This window comes from Temnothorax nylanderi, unplaced genomic scaffold (assembly GCF_030848795.1).
Source record: "Temnothorax nylanderi isolate EJ_2023f unplaced genomic scaffold, tnyl_v1.0 TNYL_tig0031_pilon, whole genome shotgun sequence".
In the NCBI taxonomy this organism is placed as follows: domain Eukaryota; kingdom Metazoa; phylum Arthropoda; class Insecta; order Hymenoptera; family Formicidae; genus Temnothorax; species Temnothorax nylanderi.
In genome coordinates, this window is record NW_027249093.1 from 91,251 (window position 1) to 107,902 (window position 16,652).

At 43.1% G+C, this 16,652-nt stretch overlaps 3 protein-coding genes across 3 annotated transcripts in view; 2 read left to right on the forward strand and 1 right to left on the reverse strand.

Annotated features, from left to right (window-relative positions):
* Positions 1-4,086: 4,086 nt before the first annotated feature.
* LOC139770560 (uncharacterized) lies at positions 4,087-6,039 on the forward strand. Its single transcript, XM_071702588.1, has 2 exons — positions 4,087-4,260; positions 4,359-6,039. Exons 1-2 carry the CDS (start codon positions 4,234-4,236, stop codon positions 5,529-5,531), a joined length of 1,200 nt encoding a protein of 399 aa, XP_071558689.1. The 5' UTR covers positions 4,087-4,233; the 3' UTR covers positions 5,532-6,039.
* The window catches only part of LOC139770546 (elongation factor-like GTPase 1), a 34,361-nt gene continuing 23,204 nt past the window's right edge, over positions 5,496-16,652 (reverse strand). The window contains exons 4-5 of the mRNA XM_071702558.1: positions 6,638-6,825; positions 5,496-6,480 (exon numbers count right to left, since the gene is read on the reverse strand). Of these exons, the coding sequence (XP_071558659.1) occupies positions 6,292-6,480; positions 6,638-6,825 (377 nt within the window). The 3' untranslated portion in view covers positions 5,496-6,291. The remainder of the gene's footprint in view (positions 6,481-6,637; positions 6,826-16,652) is intronic.
* Aos (protein argos) lies at positions 7,881-15,211 on the forward strand. The gene is made up of 4 exons (XM_071702544.1): positions 7,881-9,235; positions 13,129-13,349; positions 13,649-13,820; positions 14,006-15,211. The coding sequence occupies exons 1-4, from the start codon at positions 8,975-8,977 to the stop codon at positions 14,249-14,251; spliced, it is 900 nt and encodes a 299-aa protein (XP_071558645.1). The 5' UTR covers positions 7,881-8,974; the 3' UTR covers positions 14,252-15,211.

Below are 16,652 nucleotides of genomic sequence, written 5' to 3' on the forward strand. Positions count from 1 at the left end.
GAGAGAACAATGCTTGAATTAAATTAAATTACTCATTATGCGATATGCTCTCAAAATGTTCTTAAGATACAAGTTTAGCGGCCTCGTTATGAAACACCTCATCGGAAAAAGTTCTATCGTTCGCATTACGAAACCGGATCGGCCTGTTCGAAATGGCTTGTATTAAATCGGGATAAAGTAGATAATATAATAATTTCGTCCGGAATCTTGCTGTATTTTCCTAAATATTAAATTAAAATTAGTGGACGAAATTGCGTCTAAATCTGCTGGTACGTTTAATTGTCCAGTTGAATTAGCGACATCGTGTTTCTCGATGTAGATACGAGGTCATAAATACTCAGCGTATGAAATCGTACACATATTGCGGACATATTTAGGGCGTGGATTCGGTGGATTTCCTGTCTAAATGTTCGCACATCGTAACTGTTGGTTATGCGAGAAATATTATTATCGTTATATCATTAATTATTATATTATTATTTTTTATCAAACATTGATATGTCAAACTACTTCTAGTTGCGTTGAAAAGCGTTGTCGTTATTGTCGTCATATTATTAATTATTATATTATTGTTATTTATCAAACATTGATACGTCAAACTGTTTCTAGCTGTGCGTTGAAAAACATTGTCGTTTTTCGAGTAGCCAACAGTCGTGACGCGTGACTATTTAGACAGGAAGTACGCGCTCCGAATATGCGATACACATGCAAATGTTTGTTAAAAATAAAACGTGCTCTCGAAATATCGAATATATTTCGCGATCGTTTCTTTATGCGGAACGGAGACAAAAAATATTCTCCAAGCGTCACATAAATTCGCGCAGCGATTAATCTCTCGCTGATAAAATCATCGCAGCACGCGATAAATTCTTATCTGCGATGTCGATAAAATTTGGAGCGACGCTTTGAAAAAGTCCGAGGGTGAGAACAAGACAAACTTGCGCCATTCAATTAAAAAAAAAAAAAGAAAAAAAGAAACAGAGAGGAAGACAAAGCGTCGGAGAAGAGAGAGAAAGAGATGCAGCAGCGGTAGCTGCTCGGCTGCAATCCGACCGAAAGTGAAATCGACTATGCACCGCCTTGTATCATAGCCGTTATTATATGTTATCCAAGTCGGGCGAGCGGGGGATAGGAAACCCCGGGGGCCCGGCCGCCGTTACAGGAGTTGCGCGCTCGAAACGTAACGCGATATAACAGGCCGGATGGCGAACCGGCTCGGAGTTAGCGATTATCGCGACATTGGTGCGAAACGGCGGGGCGATCGTCGAGCATCCGTCAAACGCGACGTCGACCTCCGCGCGGCTCTTTTCGCGAACTCCCACCTTTTTTTTTCTTCCTCTTCGCCGATTTCATCCGTCGGAGGATACTCGACTTAGGAGCGCGTATACGAACCATCGCCGCGCCGGGCGCGGAGCCGTCTACGTTAATTACGAAAGTGAAAGTACGGCGCGGTTCGCGATGTCGGATACGAGGTAAAAAGAAATCCTCGCGCTGTGCTTCTTCTTCGTCTTCTTTCCGCCGCTCTTTACGTAACTCTGGTCCGGACTCGGATCTCGTTACCGTTTTCGTTTTGCTGGTTTTGCATCTCGATCACTGGCGCTCGTGAATCGGCTTCTCGCACGGCGAACAGACATCAGGACGGTTTTTTGCAGTATCGATGTAGAAAATCTGGAAAGTGATATATAATTACGCTTTTATCGCATAACATTCGGAGATTGAACATTTTGCTGAAGCTATTTTAAAATGCAACATGACTGAAATATCTCTTTTTCTCGAAAAAGGAATTTTTATCGCTGCAAAATTTATCTCAATAAAGAGATAAAGTTAATCGTATCATCTGAAAATTGGTACTTTTACTCGAGATTCACAATTTTTAAGTTTTCTTTTTTTTTTGTAACATTAACCCTTTATACTATCATGTAAGTTACACAATATATATATCTTGTATTTTTCAAGTCTTATATTGTATTTTTTCGCCACAATTTAACGTAGCATCTTATTCTAAGTTGCAAACCAGATTTTTATAACAAAAAGTTTAAAAATTATAAATTAATTATTAGTTTTATCTGAAGATTAATGTTTTCACGTTATATAATTTTTTAGACACGCAAAAGAAATAATTAAAATGGTTATAAAGGGTTAATTTATCACAATCGTTTAATCCTGCGGGGTTATTACTGAAACATTACAAAAACCCTTGTCACTCGTGGCGAAACGGCGTGCTATCATCCCGCGTTTCGCTTCGCGTCAGCCGCAGCCGCTGGTGAATTTCGGTAACGAAACCCGGAAGCCATTTTTACGGCCACAGATCGCCGCGTAATCAAATTTCTAACGCGATCGCGCAAGATCGATCGACCGAGCTAGGAATTTCGTAAAGAGATTTCACCGTGTCCAGTATCGGTTTTACGTATTCGCGTTATCGCTCGCGGAAATACGAGCGAACCAAACGATATGATGAATATCAAATTTTATAAAGCGAAAATATAGAAAATTGCACGTCCTCGAAAGTCGAAAATCGCGACCCTAGAGTCCCTCGAATTCCTTTCCGTATTAAATTATGCGGGACACGGCTTCGTCAAACATCGCGTGTAAATAATTTTATATATAGGCGGATTAGTAATTGTTGTGTAATCATCCGGTTGGGCAGTGCGTTGCTAATAAAGCCTACTGCAGCCTCTACCTTTCACAATGCATAACGGGGACCGTGATTGCTCGCACTGTCGACTGTGCGAGCGTCGTCGACGAAATGCTAACTCGTAATCGTAGCCCGCAAAGCAACCCAAACAACACGTCTGTAAAAAGACACCATTTTCAAGACGTTTTTAAGACTTCATCGAAAGACTTTAAATTTTTCTGAAAAGGCAGAAACTTATCTTTCAAAAAACATTTTTTGGATTACGCACGATTACTTATATATTACCAACTGTAATACTTTGATTCTTAATTCTTAATTTTCGCGATTCGAAATTTCGAATTCTCTATCGCACTTCTTGTAATTTCGGATAGCGCGATTTCCTTGCTCATTCTATTTGCTTTCTTTTCCTAATACTCGACCGATTTTTGCGAATTTTTATTTTTGTGTCGAAATCTCCAAACTTGAAATTTTATGAATTAAATAAGTACGATTCCTAAAATTTTTTATCAATTTTAGCGTACGAGGTATGCATATTATATGTACACATGTATATCTTTTGCCTATTAACAATACAAATTACCCATTAATAATATATATATTAATTATATAATATACTATATAATTAAAATATATATTAAGTATATAACATTTTCAACAAATAAATATTCAATTATCTTAAAAATTATGTATATAGGTATATGAAATTATTGAGCGCGCGTGATTTATCAAGTGAGCCCGGGTAGAATCGCAGAACATTGACATCGCCGATCGTTGATAACATTACAATATGAATACGTGGGCAGATAAGTCTGTATGAAATATGAGTTTCAATATAGATAAGACAATTAGAGAGATCCTTTTAATGAAAACGACGTAAAGGCCGAAAGGATCAATTAGTTAAACTATAGTATATGGAAAAATTAGTATGAAGTTATATTATTTTTCCCCCAGAAATATGAGAAACGAAAAAACAATGGTTTCAAACCTAGGAACTTCGAAATTCATTTTCCCCTTTCTTTTTTCTTTCTCTAAAGAATATACCAATTTTCTTTTCTGTTAATTTTTAATTATTTTATACAATGTTAAAAGTCAAAGAGAGAATACGAAGACATCTCTTGGAGCGAACACGAACTACTAGTAATTTTAATCCAAAATTTAAGAGAAATCTCATATTATAATTGCGTCGTTCGTAATCAACGAGATCGTAATATTACAGAAAGCGCTTTTTGAAAAGTCAGAATAAAAATTTTATTAACAAAGGTTCATAAATTTCCTTTCATTTCCCAGTGAAATCAACAGTCGCGATGCACAAATATCTAGAGGCGACTAGAGTTCCTTTCTAGAGTTCCTGTGATTAAGGCGACATCTTCTCTGGGCGTTTCTTTTCCAGAAGAATTCTAATTGGACAAAATAATGGTCGAGAACTCTCATGTTGAACGCAAACTATATTCGCTATTTTCTCAGGCTTGTTTACAATTTCTAGAACGATTCTTGCGAGATTGTTAAAACGAGTCCGCAGCTACAGAAGAAAAAAAAATCTGTTTACACATCTGGTCGTGATTAGTGATTTACTGCGGGAAAAATTTTTCCAATCTAAAATGGCAAAATCTGAAATGAATAACGAGGTGAGATACGTTCAAATATTCTAATGAAGCACGTGTGATCTGTTTACGTTTATTTCTGCTACAGAGACGATATCTATTCTATTTTATCATACTTTCAGTTCATCCTCCTGCGACACGCAGTCCGTCAGGCACGAGTTTGTATAGTGAACAAGCTTATCAAGGAAGCTAAACTCTTGCGGGATAGACATGGGAACGAGGCGCAGCGCGAGAAGTGTAGGAGGAAGGCCGACAAGCTGATCGCAGAGGTCTACGCGCTGAAGACGATCAAAGACGACGAAATTTCAAAATTCGGGATCCTAGATGAGAGAGGTCTGACTGAAATTTTACAAGACAAGTCGTCGACTAATAGCGTTCGCATAATGGCAAGGGTGGCGCATTACAAAATTATGAGTAGAAGATTGACGCAGTTTAAGGAGAGGTTCCCAGACTGTAAGGAGCACTTAGCAGAGAATAAGAAGGAGCCTACAAAATTGAGAGACAAGGATACTGCAAAAACTAGGAAATCTACTCGGAATAAAAGTTCAAAGAAACAAAAAGCTGACTCGGATGAAGACTTTGAACAAGCCCAACATGACAAAGATGAGGAACCGTGTAATGACTCACCCGAAACAAGGAGTAAATCGCGCAAGCGCAAAAAGGCATTGGAAGAAGAATGTACGTCCTTGGAAAAACAAAAATTACTAAAACGGGAGAAAGACGCTACATCAGAAGCTACAGTCGCAGACAAGCAATCGAGTGTAATTAAACAGTCTAGCGTTACGAAAGAGGCCACGGTGAAGAGGTTTACCGAGCTGTTGGAGGAACAAGAAGCTAATCAAGACTCACAGATATCTGTGGAAAATCAAGATCCTGCAGGCACTGCGACTGAGCAAGCAAAGATGGTTGACGACTTCTTCATTACAGGGGATGGTCAAAACTATCAAGGAAATAATGCCTCGACGTCGTATACGAGATCTCACACGCATAATACGCGAGCCAGGACTTTCCAATCGAACGATCGAATGAAGAAACAAGATATAAATCGCAAAAACGATACAAACTTCGGTAAAAAACATCCGGGTAAACAATCTTTTTCTATGAAATACAAGAAAACGACGTCCAACAGGATTAATAAGAGCGCAAACAAGAGTAACGCAAATGAGACTGCGATTGATAACAAAAACGACGAGAATGCCAGTTGTTTACATCCTTCTTGGATGGCCAGGAAAAAACAGCAGGAAATCATGAGCCGAGGATTTCAAGGCAAGAAGATTGTATTTGCGGATGACTAGGCGTAATGGTTTACCGTACGGAACAAGGAGCTTACAAGTTAATCAAGAACCTTTTGTAAAGTGCATTGTAAACTTCCGATACATTCGTTATATTGTTTTAACAAAAATGTATACATATGTACATTTATCTTCAGATTTAATACATTTATTTAGGACCGGTTGTTCCAACCTATTGGTAAACTAACTAATAGTTAAATCATATGTCTATTCTTGTTTAATTTGAAGGAAAAACAAAGACACATATATGATTTAACTATTAGTTACCAACAGGTTGGAACAACCGGCCCTTAATGTAAATAATATCCTAGTAATCCTAGTATGTTATATGTTATGTCTTCTTTTCTAAATAGTTTATGTAATTTTCAATAAAATGCAATTAAATTGTAGGTTTCTACTCGTATGTAACACTTTGGTCTTCTGCAAAATATGTCGTAAATATATTATATTGTGTAACAGCATATTTGAAGATGATGTTTAGTCGAACAAATAAAAAAGCTGCTTAAAATAATCGAGTAAAGAAGACATTCAGTTTAATATTTAATTTTACTCAATAAGATTAAATATTGATCAGTCAATTAATATTTAATCTTGTTTCGTAATCCATAATGCAAGGAGGAACAAACATACCTGTTCATACACTCGCATTTATTACAATTTCACAGATTTAATGGACGTAAGATTATTGAGCTTCTACGACTAGGATGAAACTCGGAGTAAACTCGCGCTTTCTGAAGGATTCGCTTCAACGAGGATTTTCGCATCACTTGTTTTTCGAAAGAGTGCGTTGCTTTTCGCCATGCGTAACTAATTGGGAGTTCACGGGGAGGCCTTTCCTTCGACGAACTGCATCCATATAGCACCTAGCTCGATTATCGCTGTCCGCCTTTTCACCGAAATGGAGGTATTCCTCCTCTGTGGACGGCACCCAGTAAGGATCCTGCTCGATTACCTGTAACGCAGAAACATTCGAGTGATATCAAAAGTTCGCTTGAACAATTAAAACATTAATGTAAATTTAAAAAAGAAAAGGAACCTCTTCCTTCCGCCATAGATTGCAAACTCCAAAACTTAATCGTATTTTGTAATTAATATCGTATCAGTGTTACCTCCCAATGACTAAAAACTAGTTGCGGACTAGCCAATCCGGACGTTTGCGTCCGCAGTTCTCTTGCGAGATGGAAGCTCTCTAGAACCGGTAGGGTGGCCAATACTCTGAATTGTCCGCCGAAGCCGTGAGCACTTTCCGTAGATACGATACGGCCTTGTCTCTTGCCGAACACAGCGTACAGTTTCCCTGCAATAAGAACAATCGTCATCAATTGTCGAATGCCTCAGCGCAAACGGTAGTATCGCTCTAACATTTCTTCGCGGCATTCTTCTTACGGTACCCTTGCATTCCTAATAATAATAAACATCTCCGAGTTGAAAGCTTGTTCTACTCGCGACAGCATTTTACAAGGTACTTTCCCGTGCAGTTTTATCATAAAAATACTTAGAAAAGATAATCGCGAATACTTGAACGCGGGAAATAGGTTCTCAAGTGATTAATTTTCGGCGCAGTTCGCGGTATCTTAGACGTTGTTCTAGATAGTTAACGACTTATCGAAACATACGAAACATTTATGAGAAATACTTGTAGAAATAAATGATAATTTCAAGCAAACCGCTAGAATAAACAGCTACCTTTAAAGAGAAATGAAGAGAGTAATATCAGAAATATTCTAATTTGAAAAAGATAAAGCGTGGTACTGTATCTCTAGTAAAGGATATCCAGTGGAGAGAAGGAAAACAAGTGAAAGAGGAAGAGGAAGGAGAAAAAAGTACGAGATCTCAAACGAGATTCGGAATTGCGAGAGAAACGGGGCGAACGCCATTCAGGTACGATCGGAAGACGCAAGGGAAGGGAAATCGGTCGGTGGAAAAACTGGCTCGCTGGTAAAAGCGGAGGGAAGAGAGAAAAGGATCGTGGAACACAGAATGTGCAGAAAACATAGTGGATAATGGCAAAACAGACCGCGTGCGCGCGCGCGAAAGCAAACGGGCCGACCTCCGGAGAAAGAGTAAAACACTTCGTCGTTAATACGTTCCCGGGGAGAGCGGAGAGCAAGGCGCGCTTCGTACGGAGCAGCCCGTGGAAGAGAGGATGCGATACAAGGACAAACGGCAAACGGCGACGAGTCCCGAGAAAAAACGGCGACGATGAAAACGTTCGGTGAGGAGAGATAGAAAGAGAGAGAAGAGAGAGGAGAGAGAGAGAGAGGAGAGAGAGAGAGAGAGAGAGAGAGAGAGAGAGAGAGGGGGGGGGGCCGGACAGAGAGTTGTAGTGGGGATGACGTAAGAGCAAGAGACGGAGTGGGGGGGGACGGGAGCAGTCAAGAATGAGACGAGAAAGAGGAGAAGGGAGGCGACGGCAAGGGGGCACGGGAAGGGCGAAGGAAAAGGGGTGGGGGACATCCATTCATGCTTTACTTCTGGCTTTTAAGAGTCCAGTCGAGCGGACGGCATACCTTCGCATAGGCCGATCTCGTCGGGACATTCTGTTTTCTTCTCCAGTCTTAGCGATCGCGCGCTCCGTTTCTCCGGAGAGGAAGACCTCGCGGGAACCGCAAAAAAGGAGTACCGCACGAACGAACGAACGAACTCGAGCGGACGAGCGACAGACGGAGATTTTTCGAGGGACGATCGGCGAACTCGGTGAGAGTGCGCGAGTGCGATACGCTCTATCGAACCCCGGAGGCTCTCTCCCCTTCCCTCCCCAAGATCGGCCGGTTCAGGATCGGGGAACCGCGCTCTTTCGCGCTCTCTAAAATCGCGAAGAGCGAGAAGAGGGATATAAGAGGAGATCCGGACCACAGTAAACAGAGACACGTGACGTTTCTGCTTCCGCGGCTGAAAGAAGAAGAATCGTAAGACCTAAAACTCCGGGAATCCGATTTTAATCGCGTGCAGGATTCGGAACTTAGCCCGTAGAATTCGCAAATTCGGGAAAAAGTACGTGCCAATACCTCCGAGACGAACGATCGAGATCCTCGCGAAGCGATCGGGGGAACTCCTCTTTTCGCTTCATCCCGATGATCGATCAATGAGAAGATTCGCGTTTGTGAAATTCACAAAGATGGACTTCAAGTAACGGCAGCGGACGACCGGCGAGCTTTTCGAGTTTTCTCGAATCGTGTTGTATTTCTGCTATGAGTATTCCCCGTGTATTCCTCCTCCCGCTCGTTCAGTACGCCTTGTCGCGCAAATAAGAAGGTGAACGTATCGAAACCCCCTACCATTCTTTTTATCGCATCCCCCCACCGTGGAATAAAACACCTAACGCAGCAAACGTTCCCTCCGGAGAGAAAGAGAGAGACGCACACAAACAGGCGACCGCCGATTCTCTCGATCGGGATTCTTTATCGGGGAGAACTTCGCTGTGCTTCTCTCACCGCCGCGACACGATGACCGGCAAAACAATACGGCACCTGCTGTACACCCTGCTGGCGATCGCCGGCGTCCGCCGGAGCAAATGCGAGGTTTTCGATCTGCCGTTGCGAGTCGAGCACGACGAGTACCTCAAGGAGTATTTGTTCATCGACGAGAGCAAGTACCACGCCGAGCTGCAGGAATTCGACGACACGACGGTCGAGATCGACCTGATCAATCGTAACCGGAAGCACAGGCTGACGCACGAGGAGCCCAGGGTGCTGTACCAAGTCGGGGTAAGCCACTCCCCCACGTCAACGTCCATCTATCATTCTCAATCCCTAAATTATGTAACCTACGTATATATTACCCTTACATATATATAATTTCTCATTTTCTAATTCATTATATGTACACATATTATGTAACTGTTACGTAGCCGCCAGTACAAATATGTTGGACGACTAGCTGACCGATACGCATATAGCAACTTATTTAATGTCATGGATTTAAACACGTTCAGTGCTGAATGAAAGACGATGTTTTACATAAATCATGAACCAAAGCGTTGATATCGCATTCGTCCACTTTTCTATCCTTCTACTCTCAATATCTCTCAAATCTATTCCTCAATATCGCCTCAAACGTGGCGCACGAAGCCGACGTTAAGATTACGTTACTCGCTCCATTAAGTTCCCCGAACGAATTAGCGCTTGAATTGCTCCAGAAAGCGGCTAAGCGTTTAGCGACCTAATCCCGGCGAGTCCGTCTCATTGAGGCACGCAATTGAATCGTCGAGAATATGAATGGCGGGACAGATCTCGCGTTACTTCTCTCGCGCGACCAACGCATTTTCCGGATCCGGGATCCTTCGTCATCTCCGACCGTCGATTTTCTTTCTCTTTTACGTGGATTTTTCTCAACAGGTGTCACGTCTCGATTTTCGAAATCGTTTCGAGCGTGCGCTACGAGGCCTCGGTGTATATCTCTCCAACGATATACATATACGCGAGTTCGTGTATGCTCTCGGGTAGTATTCCGAGGATTTGAAGCTAAATCGTCCGCTTACAGGCGCAGGAAGTAGAAGGAGAGGGAAACGTAGCCGTTAGCAAAGAGCGGCGCCCACTCGATGCTCGAACCTGTTGCTGCTGTCGTTGCTGTAAACACCTACGTGTCGACGGTATACACGCGTGTGCGTAGCGTCTGTGCGTACGTGCGTGCGTGCGTGCGTGCGTGCGTGCATACGTGTCCCCTATGGGGTACAGCGCGTAGGTATACACGTGCGGACAGGCGCGACACCCAAGTACGACGTATCGTAGATACGTACGTTCGCACGTGGGCCGAGAGTACGTGCGCAGGAACGGCACACGGTGGGGATGACGACGGTGTCGTCGAGGAGAGAAAACTGCTCCTTGCATATCGGACGAGAATCACGCGGCTTTACGAAATCGCGCCGAGAAGAATCGCTCTTGGAAAACAAATCTTCCCTTTTCATTGTGTTCTCGTTTTTCTCGCTCTTTTTTTCTCTCTTTCTCAATAATCTACGTCCTACAACAATCGTATTGCCTACCCGTGCCCTTCTAAATACAGAAAAGAAAAATACAATTGAAGAGGAAACATCCGGTATGGTCGAAAATGTCAAATTTCAATGCGGTTTGGAGACCAGGTTTTTCCTGAAAAGATTTTTCCGAGAGTAATCTGTTTCTTCTCGTGAATATTTTTATTTTTAAAATAATTTTTAAAAAATCGATACGACCGGGACTCGTTGATTTCATATTATTAACTCATATGAATAATTTAGTCGTGAAGAGGGGTAATCTTTTCTCGTAGATCGCTCCGTTTATAATCATCATGACGCGTATGACGATTATCTCCTCGGACAATTAGTAGATACGCATCGAGCGATTAATTATCTTATACGGAGCACCCAGTGCCATTACGCTTTCGATCGCACGGCGAGATTTCCAGGCTTAGAGACATCCGGTACGGCTATATGGAACGATGAGCGAGCGATCTTTCTTTTTACTAACGCCATCCATCCATCCATCCGACCAGATTCCCTGCGTCGTCGTGCGTCTTACCTCTCTTTTCTTCTTTTCTCTCTCTTTCTCTCTTGCTCTCTCTCTTTTTGTTCCGCATCTCGTTCCTCGTCTCGCGCGGCCCTTCTTCTCCTCGTCGTCGCCGATGCCTAGCGGCTCCTCCTCCTCCTCCTCCTCCTCCTTCTCCTCCTTTGCCTTCGTGTAGTATGTCCATCCCGAGTGCCAGGTGTCATTTTCATTGCGGCCGTGCGAGAAGCGAGAGACGCGTGAGAACTTCCGGATGGTTTACGGCGCCCTTCCGGTCCTTCTATTATCCCATTTTAGTTTACCGCCGTTCCACCGTGTGTGTGTGTGTGTGCGCACGCGCGCGTGTGTACATGCGTGAATCCCGCTGCTCGCTGCCGCTATATCAGCTTCAAAAACTTCCTTCGCCTTTCGTTCCGCTTCACCTTTTCTTTCGCTCGTAGAGAGCCGACGGAAGTGGGATAAAGAGATGCGTAGGGAAGGCCGCGCGGAAAGGATAATGCGGACAAACACGATTAACAATCGGAAGCGATTGAAATCGGAATATAATGCCGTGAGATGGATCAGGCGCAGCTTAAAAACATCCCCGGGGAGAGATTTCGGTTCTCAGTAATTGTAAATTATTTATATACCGCCTGCAAGTGCGGCCGAATGGATTATTTCGAAAAATCGACGAATATGACATTAAATCACAATTTATTATGCGTGTGTAATAATATACAAATTTATGAAAAGCATCATATGCATGCAAAAATACTGCCTTCTATATAAATTGTTAGATAAAGATAATTTTTTATAAATGTTTAAATAACTTGTACAATTTGTCAGCTATGTTGAGGAAACTGTAAGAGATATCATATGCGAGTAGAAAATTATTCGGAAGCTGTTAGATTTTTAGATATGTAAACGTGTACGCGGATGTCTAAAGGAGCGAGATAAAGAAGGATTTTCCACGTAAAAAGCTATTCGTTCGTCCATTGTGCCGTGACGAATGATCGTAGTAAGTAGTATAATAGTAATAATGGTAGTAGTAGTAATAGTAGAAACTACAGCTGAGGGGAGCGACAAAAAGACAAACGAGATGAACGGATGGTCATAGCAAAAAGTCGAATGCTCACAGTCGGCGGTAAAACGGCGGAAGACCATTTCCTCGAGCGTTTCTTCGCTGAATGGCCACGTTGCTTCAACTACTTCGACTCACGCACTCTCGAGGTGCACCCCGATAAACGCGTATCGCATTAACAGAAACCGCGCGCGTGATCGTTCCGAAGAGAGCATTCCTTTTTTATCTTTTCTCTCGTTCGTAAATCCGTAATGTGTATCCACGAACGCAGATTCGGAGAGACGCGGAAGTAGGTAATTGCGGAAGTAGGTAGTTTCGGTAGGTACTTAGGTAAACGACGAAATCCGATATTACAAATTCGCTCGCGACGAGCGAGTTTGTTAAAAAGTTTCCTTAGTTTAAAGAAATTGTTAAAAAGGACCGAGTGCGAAATTTAAGGCAAAATTGTGACGAAATAATAAAAAAATCCGTCGACACCCTCGGCAGATATTTCGAGATTTCCATGGTCGCCTTACGGTAGTTGGCGTCGTCGATGACGATAGGCCGGACAGGACGTACGCGATTGCCTCAATGAATGGACTGACAACATCTAAATAGTCCAGTTATAGCAGACTTTGTATCGCCGGCAGAAAGAGCGGATATACTTGAGTTACGAGTCTTGTGCGCAATCGTCCCGTTTATTTCATTAAGCACCGTGGTCCCATAGCGCGACACGACACGTTCAGACGTTTATTATTACGCAACGGTACAATCGCCGCCGATCATAATCGTCCTACTAATAATTCCGTTACCGTATATCCGCGTAAGACGAATGAAACGTCTCTGTGCGCGGACGTTTATTAATAACGTAGAAATTGCCCGGATTGCGATATCGATCAGCTGCTCGATTCAATGCGATCTGATTCCACGTATTTCGCGCCCGTGTCACCACCGCCACCGACACGAAATAAACAAAGTGATAAAATCGCCATTCCGGAACGGGTCGGATGGGACAATTGAATTTCCGCGAAAGGCGCGCGAGCGTCAATCGCTTTATTAATGACGCGGGTGCTTGTTTGCGCAGAACAGCGAGAAGGAGTTACCGGAGTGCGCGGACCGGAGCGAGGTATGTAGCAAGGTGGATTTATATGGTGCACCGTGGGTCGAGAGACAATGTCGTTGCCCGAACGGCCGTGCCTGCCCCAGCAGTCTTCACGGGGACGACGGACACACGATCGTCGATAAAACGCGCCGCTACAAGCTCTGCGAGCCCGTGAAACGACTTCCCATCTGTCATTACTTCAAGTTAGTTTGATCACGACACGCATTCTCCGCGATCGCTTCGACGATTCCACGTTGCGTTGCTTGGACTTTAGCTTTGTTCACGTTTAAAACTCTATCGCTGTAGTTGCACTGCAGTTGAATGACATTTTTCTACGATCTTTTCCCTGAACGAGGGAAACGAACGGTTCCTCTCAAAACTGCACTGTTGAATCGCGCGAATTGAAGAATCACTGTTGAATCCAAATTACTCGCTCGCGAAATAAATAATAAATAATAATGTACGTTCGCATTGAATATATCCTGATGACTTTTTACCACAGGGACATTACGTGGACCCTGGCCCCCGGAGGTGGCCCGGCAAACGCGACGGTGCAACGAGTCTACTGTCGATGTCGACCAAACAGCGTGCCATACCTAGTACGTAGGCAACCGCACAAATCGCCGGACGGAAATCAAGGCTTCGTCTACGCCTTCGCCTGTTCTCCGCAAAGTGTAAGTCAACAATGCCAGAAAGAAAAAAACACGCAAGTTATTTATCCCAGAATATAATTTTTTAAGAGTTCTGCTAAAATCAATGCATATCTCTCGGTATCTCTACGCGTTTGGGCCCCCATCCTTTCGTTAGCGCGACAGCTGAGAGAGAAGTCTTAACCGCGGGGTCAACTTGATGTTTGCAGAAAATACGGTGCCAGCACAAGGAGCCCTGCCGCCTGTTCACCGTGCGCAAGAGGCGCAATTCGCAGCTCGAGGAGGTGAACGCCTCGCCCCTCTGCCAGTGCCCCCGTGGACATCGGTGCCCACGGCGACACACGGATCCCGGGTCCACGCCGGCGCGATCCTACGCCGGCGTCCTGGAGATCAAGACTTACAGCGGCTACTGCGTGCCGTACCACGGCTACGACAAAATGACCTACGGCATCTGAGGGGGGGCCTCGCGCGTTAAAAACGGCAACTCTCGCTGCAGCGATGAATCCGGGATGTCTGCCGAACGCAAATCTGCCACCGACACCGAGCTTCAACGGACCCCACTCTCATACTTTTACCATACGTCCCCCGTTAAAAAGAAAGACGGTTGGTTCCGGGGGAACCAACCGACGGATTTTGTCCGCCTTTTCAAGCGCGCAACAATTGGCCATTTGGTACCTGCCGATTGTCGAAACGTTGCCGTAAAATCACCGAGGCGGCTTCCAATTCCCGATGGTGGCGACGTGCGCGCGCTCGGATGATCTTTCTCGGCAAGGAGAGCTCATCCGAACGCTCTTTCGAATAATCCTTTTTTGAATTTCTTTTTCCTCTTATTCTATATCTTTCCTCTTTCGTCTCGAACGAAGCGCGGTACACGACGCGCTCCTCGATCCACTTTGTCGACAAGGAAGCGTCGCGTAGGAATCGCGAACAACGGGAAATTAACATACGTGTCGATCGGTCGGCTTGTACCAGCCATGTGATGCCGTGCCATGTACAATCCCCCAGCGGCGTTGGCGAATGTTAAGTGTAAAAAGTAATGTACAGAAGATATATAGAGATAAGAGAGAATCGTGCCCGCCTACAGTTTTGTACAGTACGTTTCGAAACGATCGCCTCGTATTCCCGCAATGTGACACGGGCCTCAAGTTATCGCGCGCCCTCCCCTCGGTCGTAGCAACGGCGAGTCCTCTCTTTTTAGCGCTACCGATTTTTATGCCGCTTCGTAGAATATTGCAGCACGTTGCAGCTATTCATCGCAGTCGTTTTAAACTTGTATATATTCGTCTCTGGTCTTCCGAAAGTGTCTCATTCGGGGAGTATATTGTATATGGTAGCATCGCAAGACGATTTGGAAGAGACTCTCTCGATGTTATTTGTTACTTTTACTTTAACTTAAATAAAAAAAAATCTATGTATGTGTGCATGCGCATGACAATGTTATTTTTTATCCTTTCCAGCCTCTTTTTCTCTGAGAAATATAACTTTTGGATAATAAAGAAATATATGTATATAAATATCAAAATTCTAAATTAATTAGGAAAATGTATTTTTACGAAAATGTGATAGAGAAGCGATTTATCGATCTTCGAGATCGTTGAGGATGTGGGTAAGAGTCAAGGATAAGGATGCGCGAAATATCTACCGATCTATCGCAAGTCGATAAAGAAGATATCGTTATAACAATATCAACAATATATTTAATCAACAAATTAAACAATGCATGAATTTTAACGAAATATACCATGCTGGTGGCAACAATTTCGATTTAAAACACCAGTGATTTTTTTATTTGATCAATTTTGTCAAAAATTTTTACTAATTTACTATTTTTAATTTAATCACTGCGCATCTTCGAGCGCGAAATACAACAAACGGTACAACAACATTGTCTTAATCTTATAATTCAAAAATGTAAAATTCTTTGCCACCCTATATCACAAATTGATATAAAATTAAAACACACACCGGCGTCTTAAATACCCATCTTAATCACCTTTCTTTCTTATCGAGGGCATACATTGCTCCGAATGTGAGCAGAATAAGAAATTTTTCTCAGAGGCAACAAAATTCGCGACATCGTCGTCGTAAACGCTCTATTATCGGCTCTCAATATAATTTTCTATCCTTACTACGTTTTCCCTCCTCGGGAAAAGTAGTAACTTTCTGATATCCTACGTCGGAGAGACGTGGAAATCGAATTTGAAATCGGGTGCCTTTTTCTTCATACGCGTGGCTTTTTCTCGCAAGGGGGACCACAAAGAGACCGCCGTCTCTCGCGTCTAGTTATTCCGCGGATAACTCGGCGCAGGCAGAGCGCGAGTGGACGTCGGAAGCCGTGAGTTATCTGTGAGAACGTCACGGTCCATCACCCGCGACTCGCGGATGCTCCACTCCTTGCACGTTACCATCTGCACGGCACCGTTACCGCCGCGCTACCTTGACTCGAGTTCTCTTGCGCGGCGCGCAATCGCGCGCCGAAGGTGCGCTTGAAGGTACGGCCGGTCAAAAAATTGTCCGAATCGCGAATCAAATTGATCAGCGATTAATTTGCAACATTTTCTCCGAATCTCGTGTTTTTCAAGAGGCTGTTAAAATAGATAAATAATAATGTTGCAAATAAAATATGAGCGATATAAATTATTACGAACAAATTGAAATAAATTAAAATGAGAAAATATTAATTTAACGAGTAATTGAAATAAAAGTAAAAAGATTAAGACTCTGTCAAGATATCATCGTAACGTCAGTTTAATCTACAACATTAACCTTTAGAAAACGGGCAAGTTTTTTCATGACTTTTTATGATTCTTATTTATAACTTTCATATGTATGCAACTTTGTTTTTCAGAGCAAAGA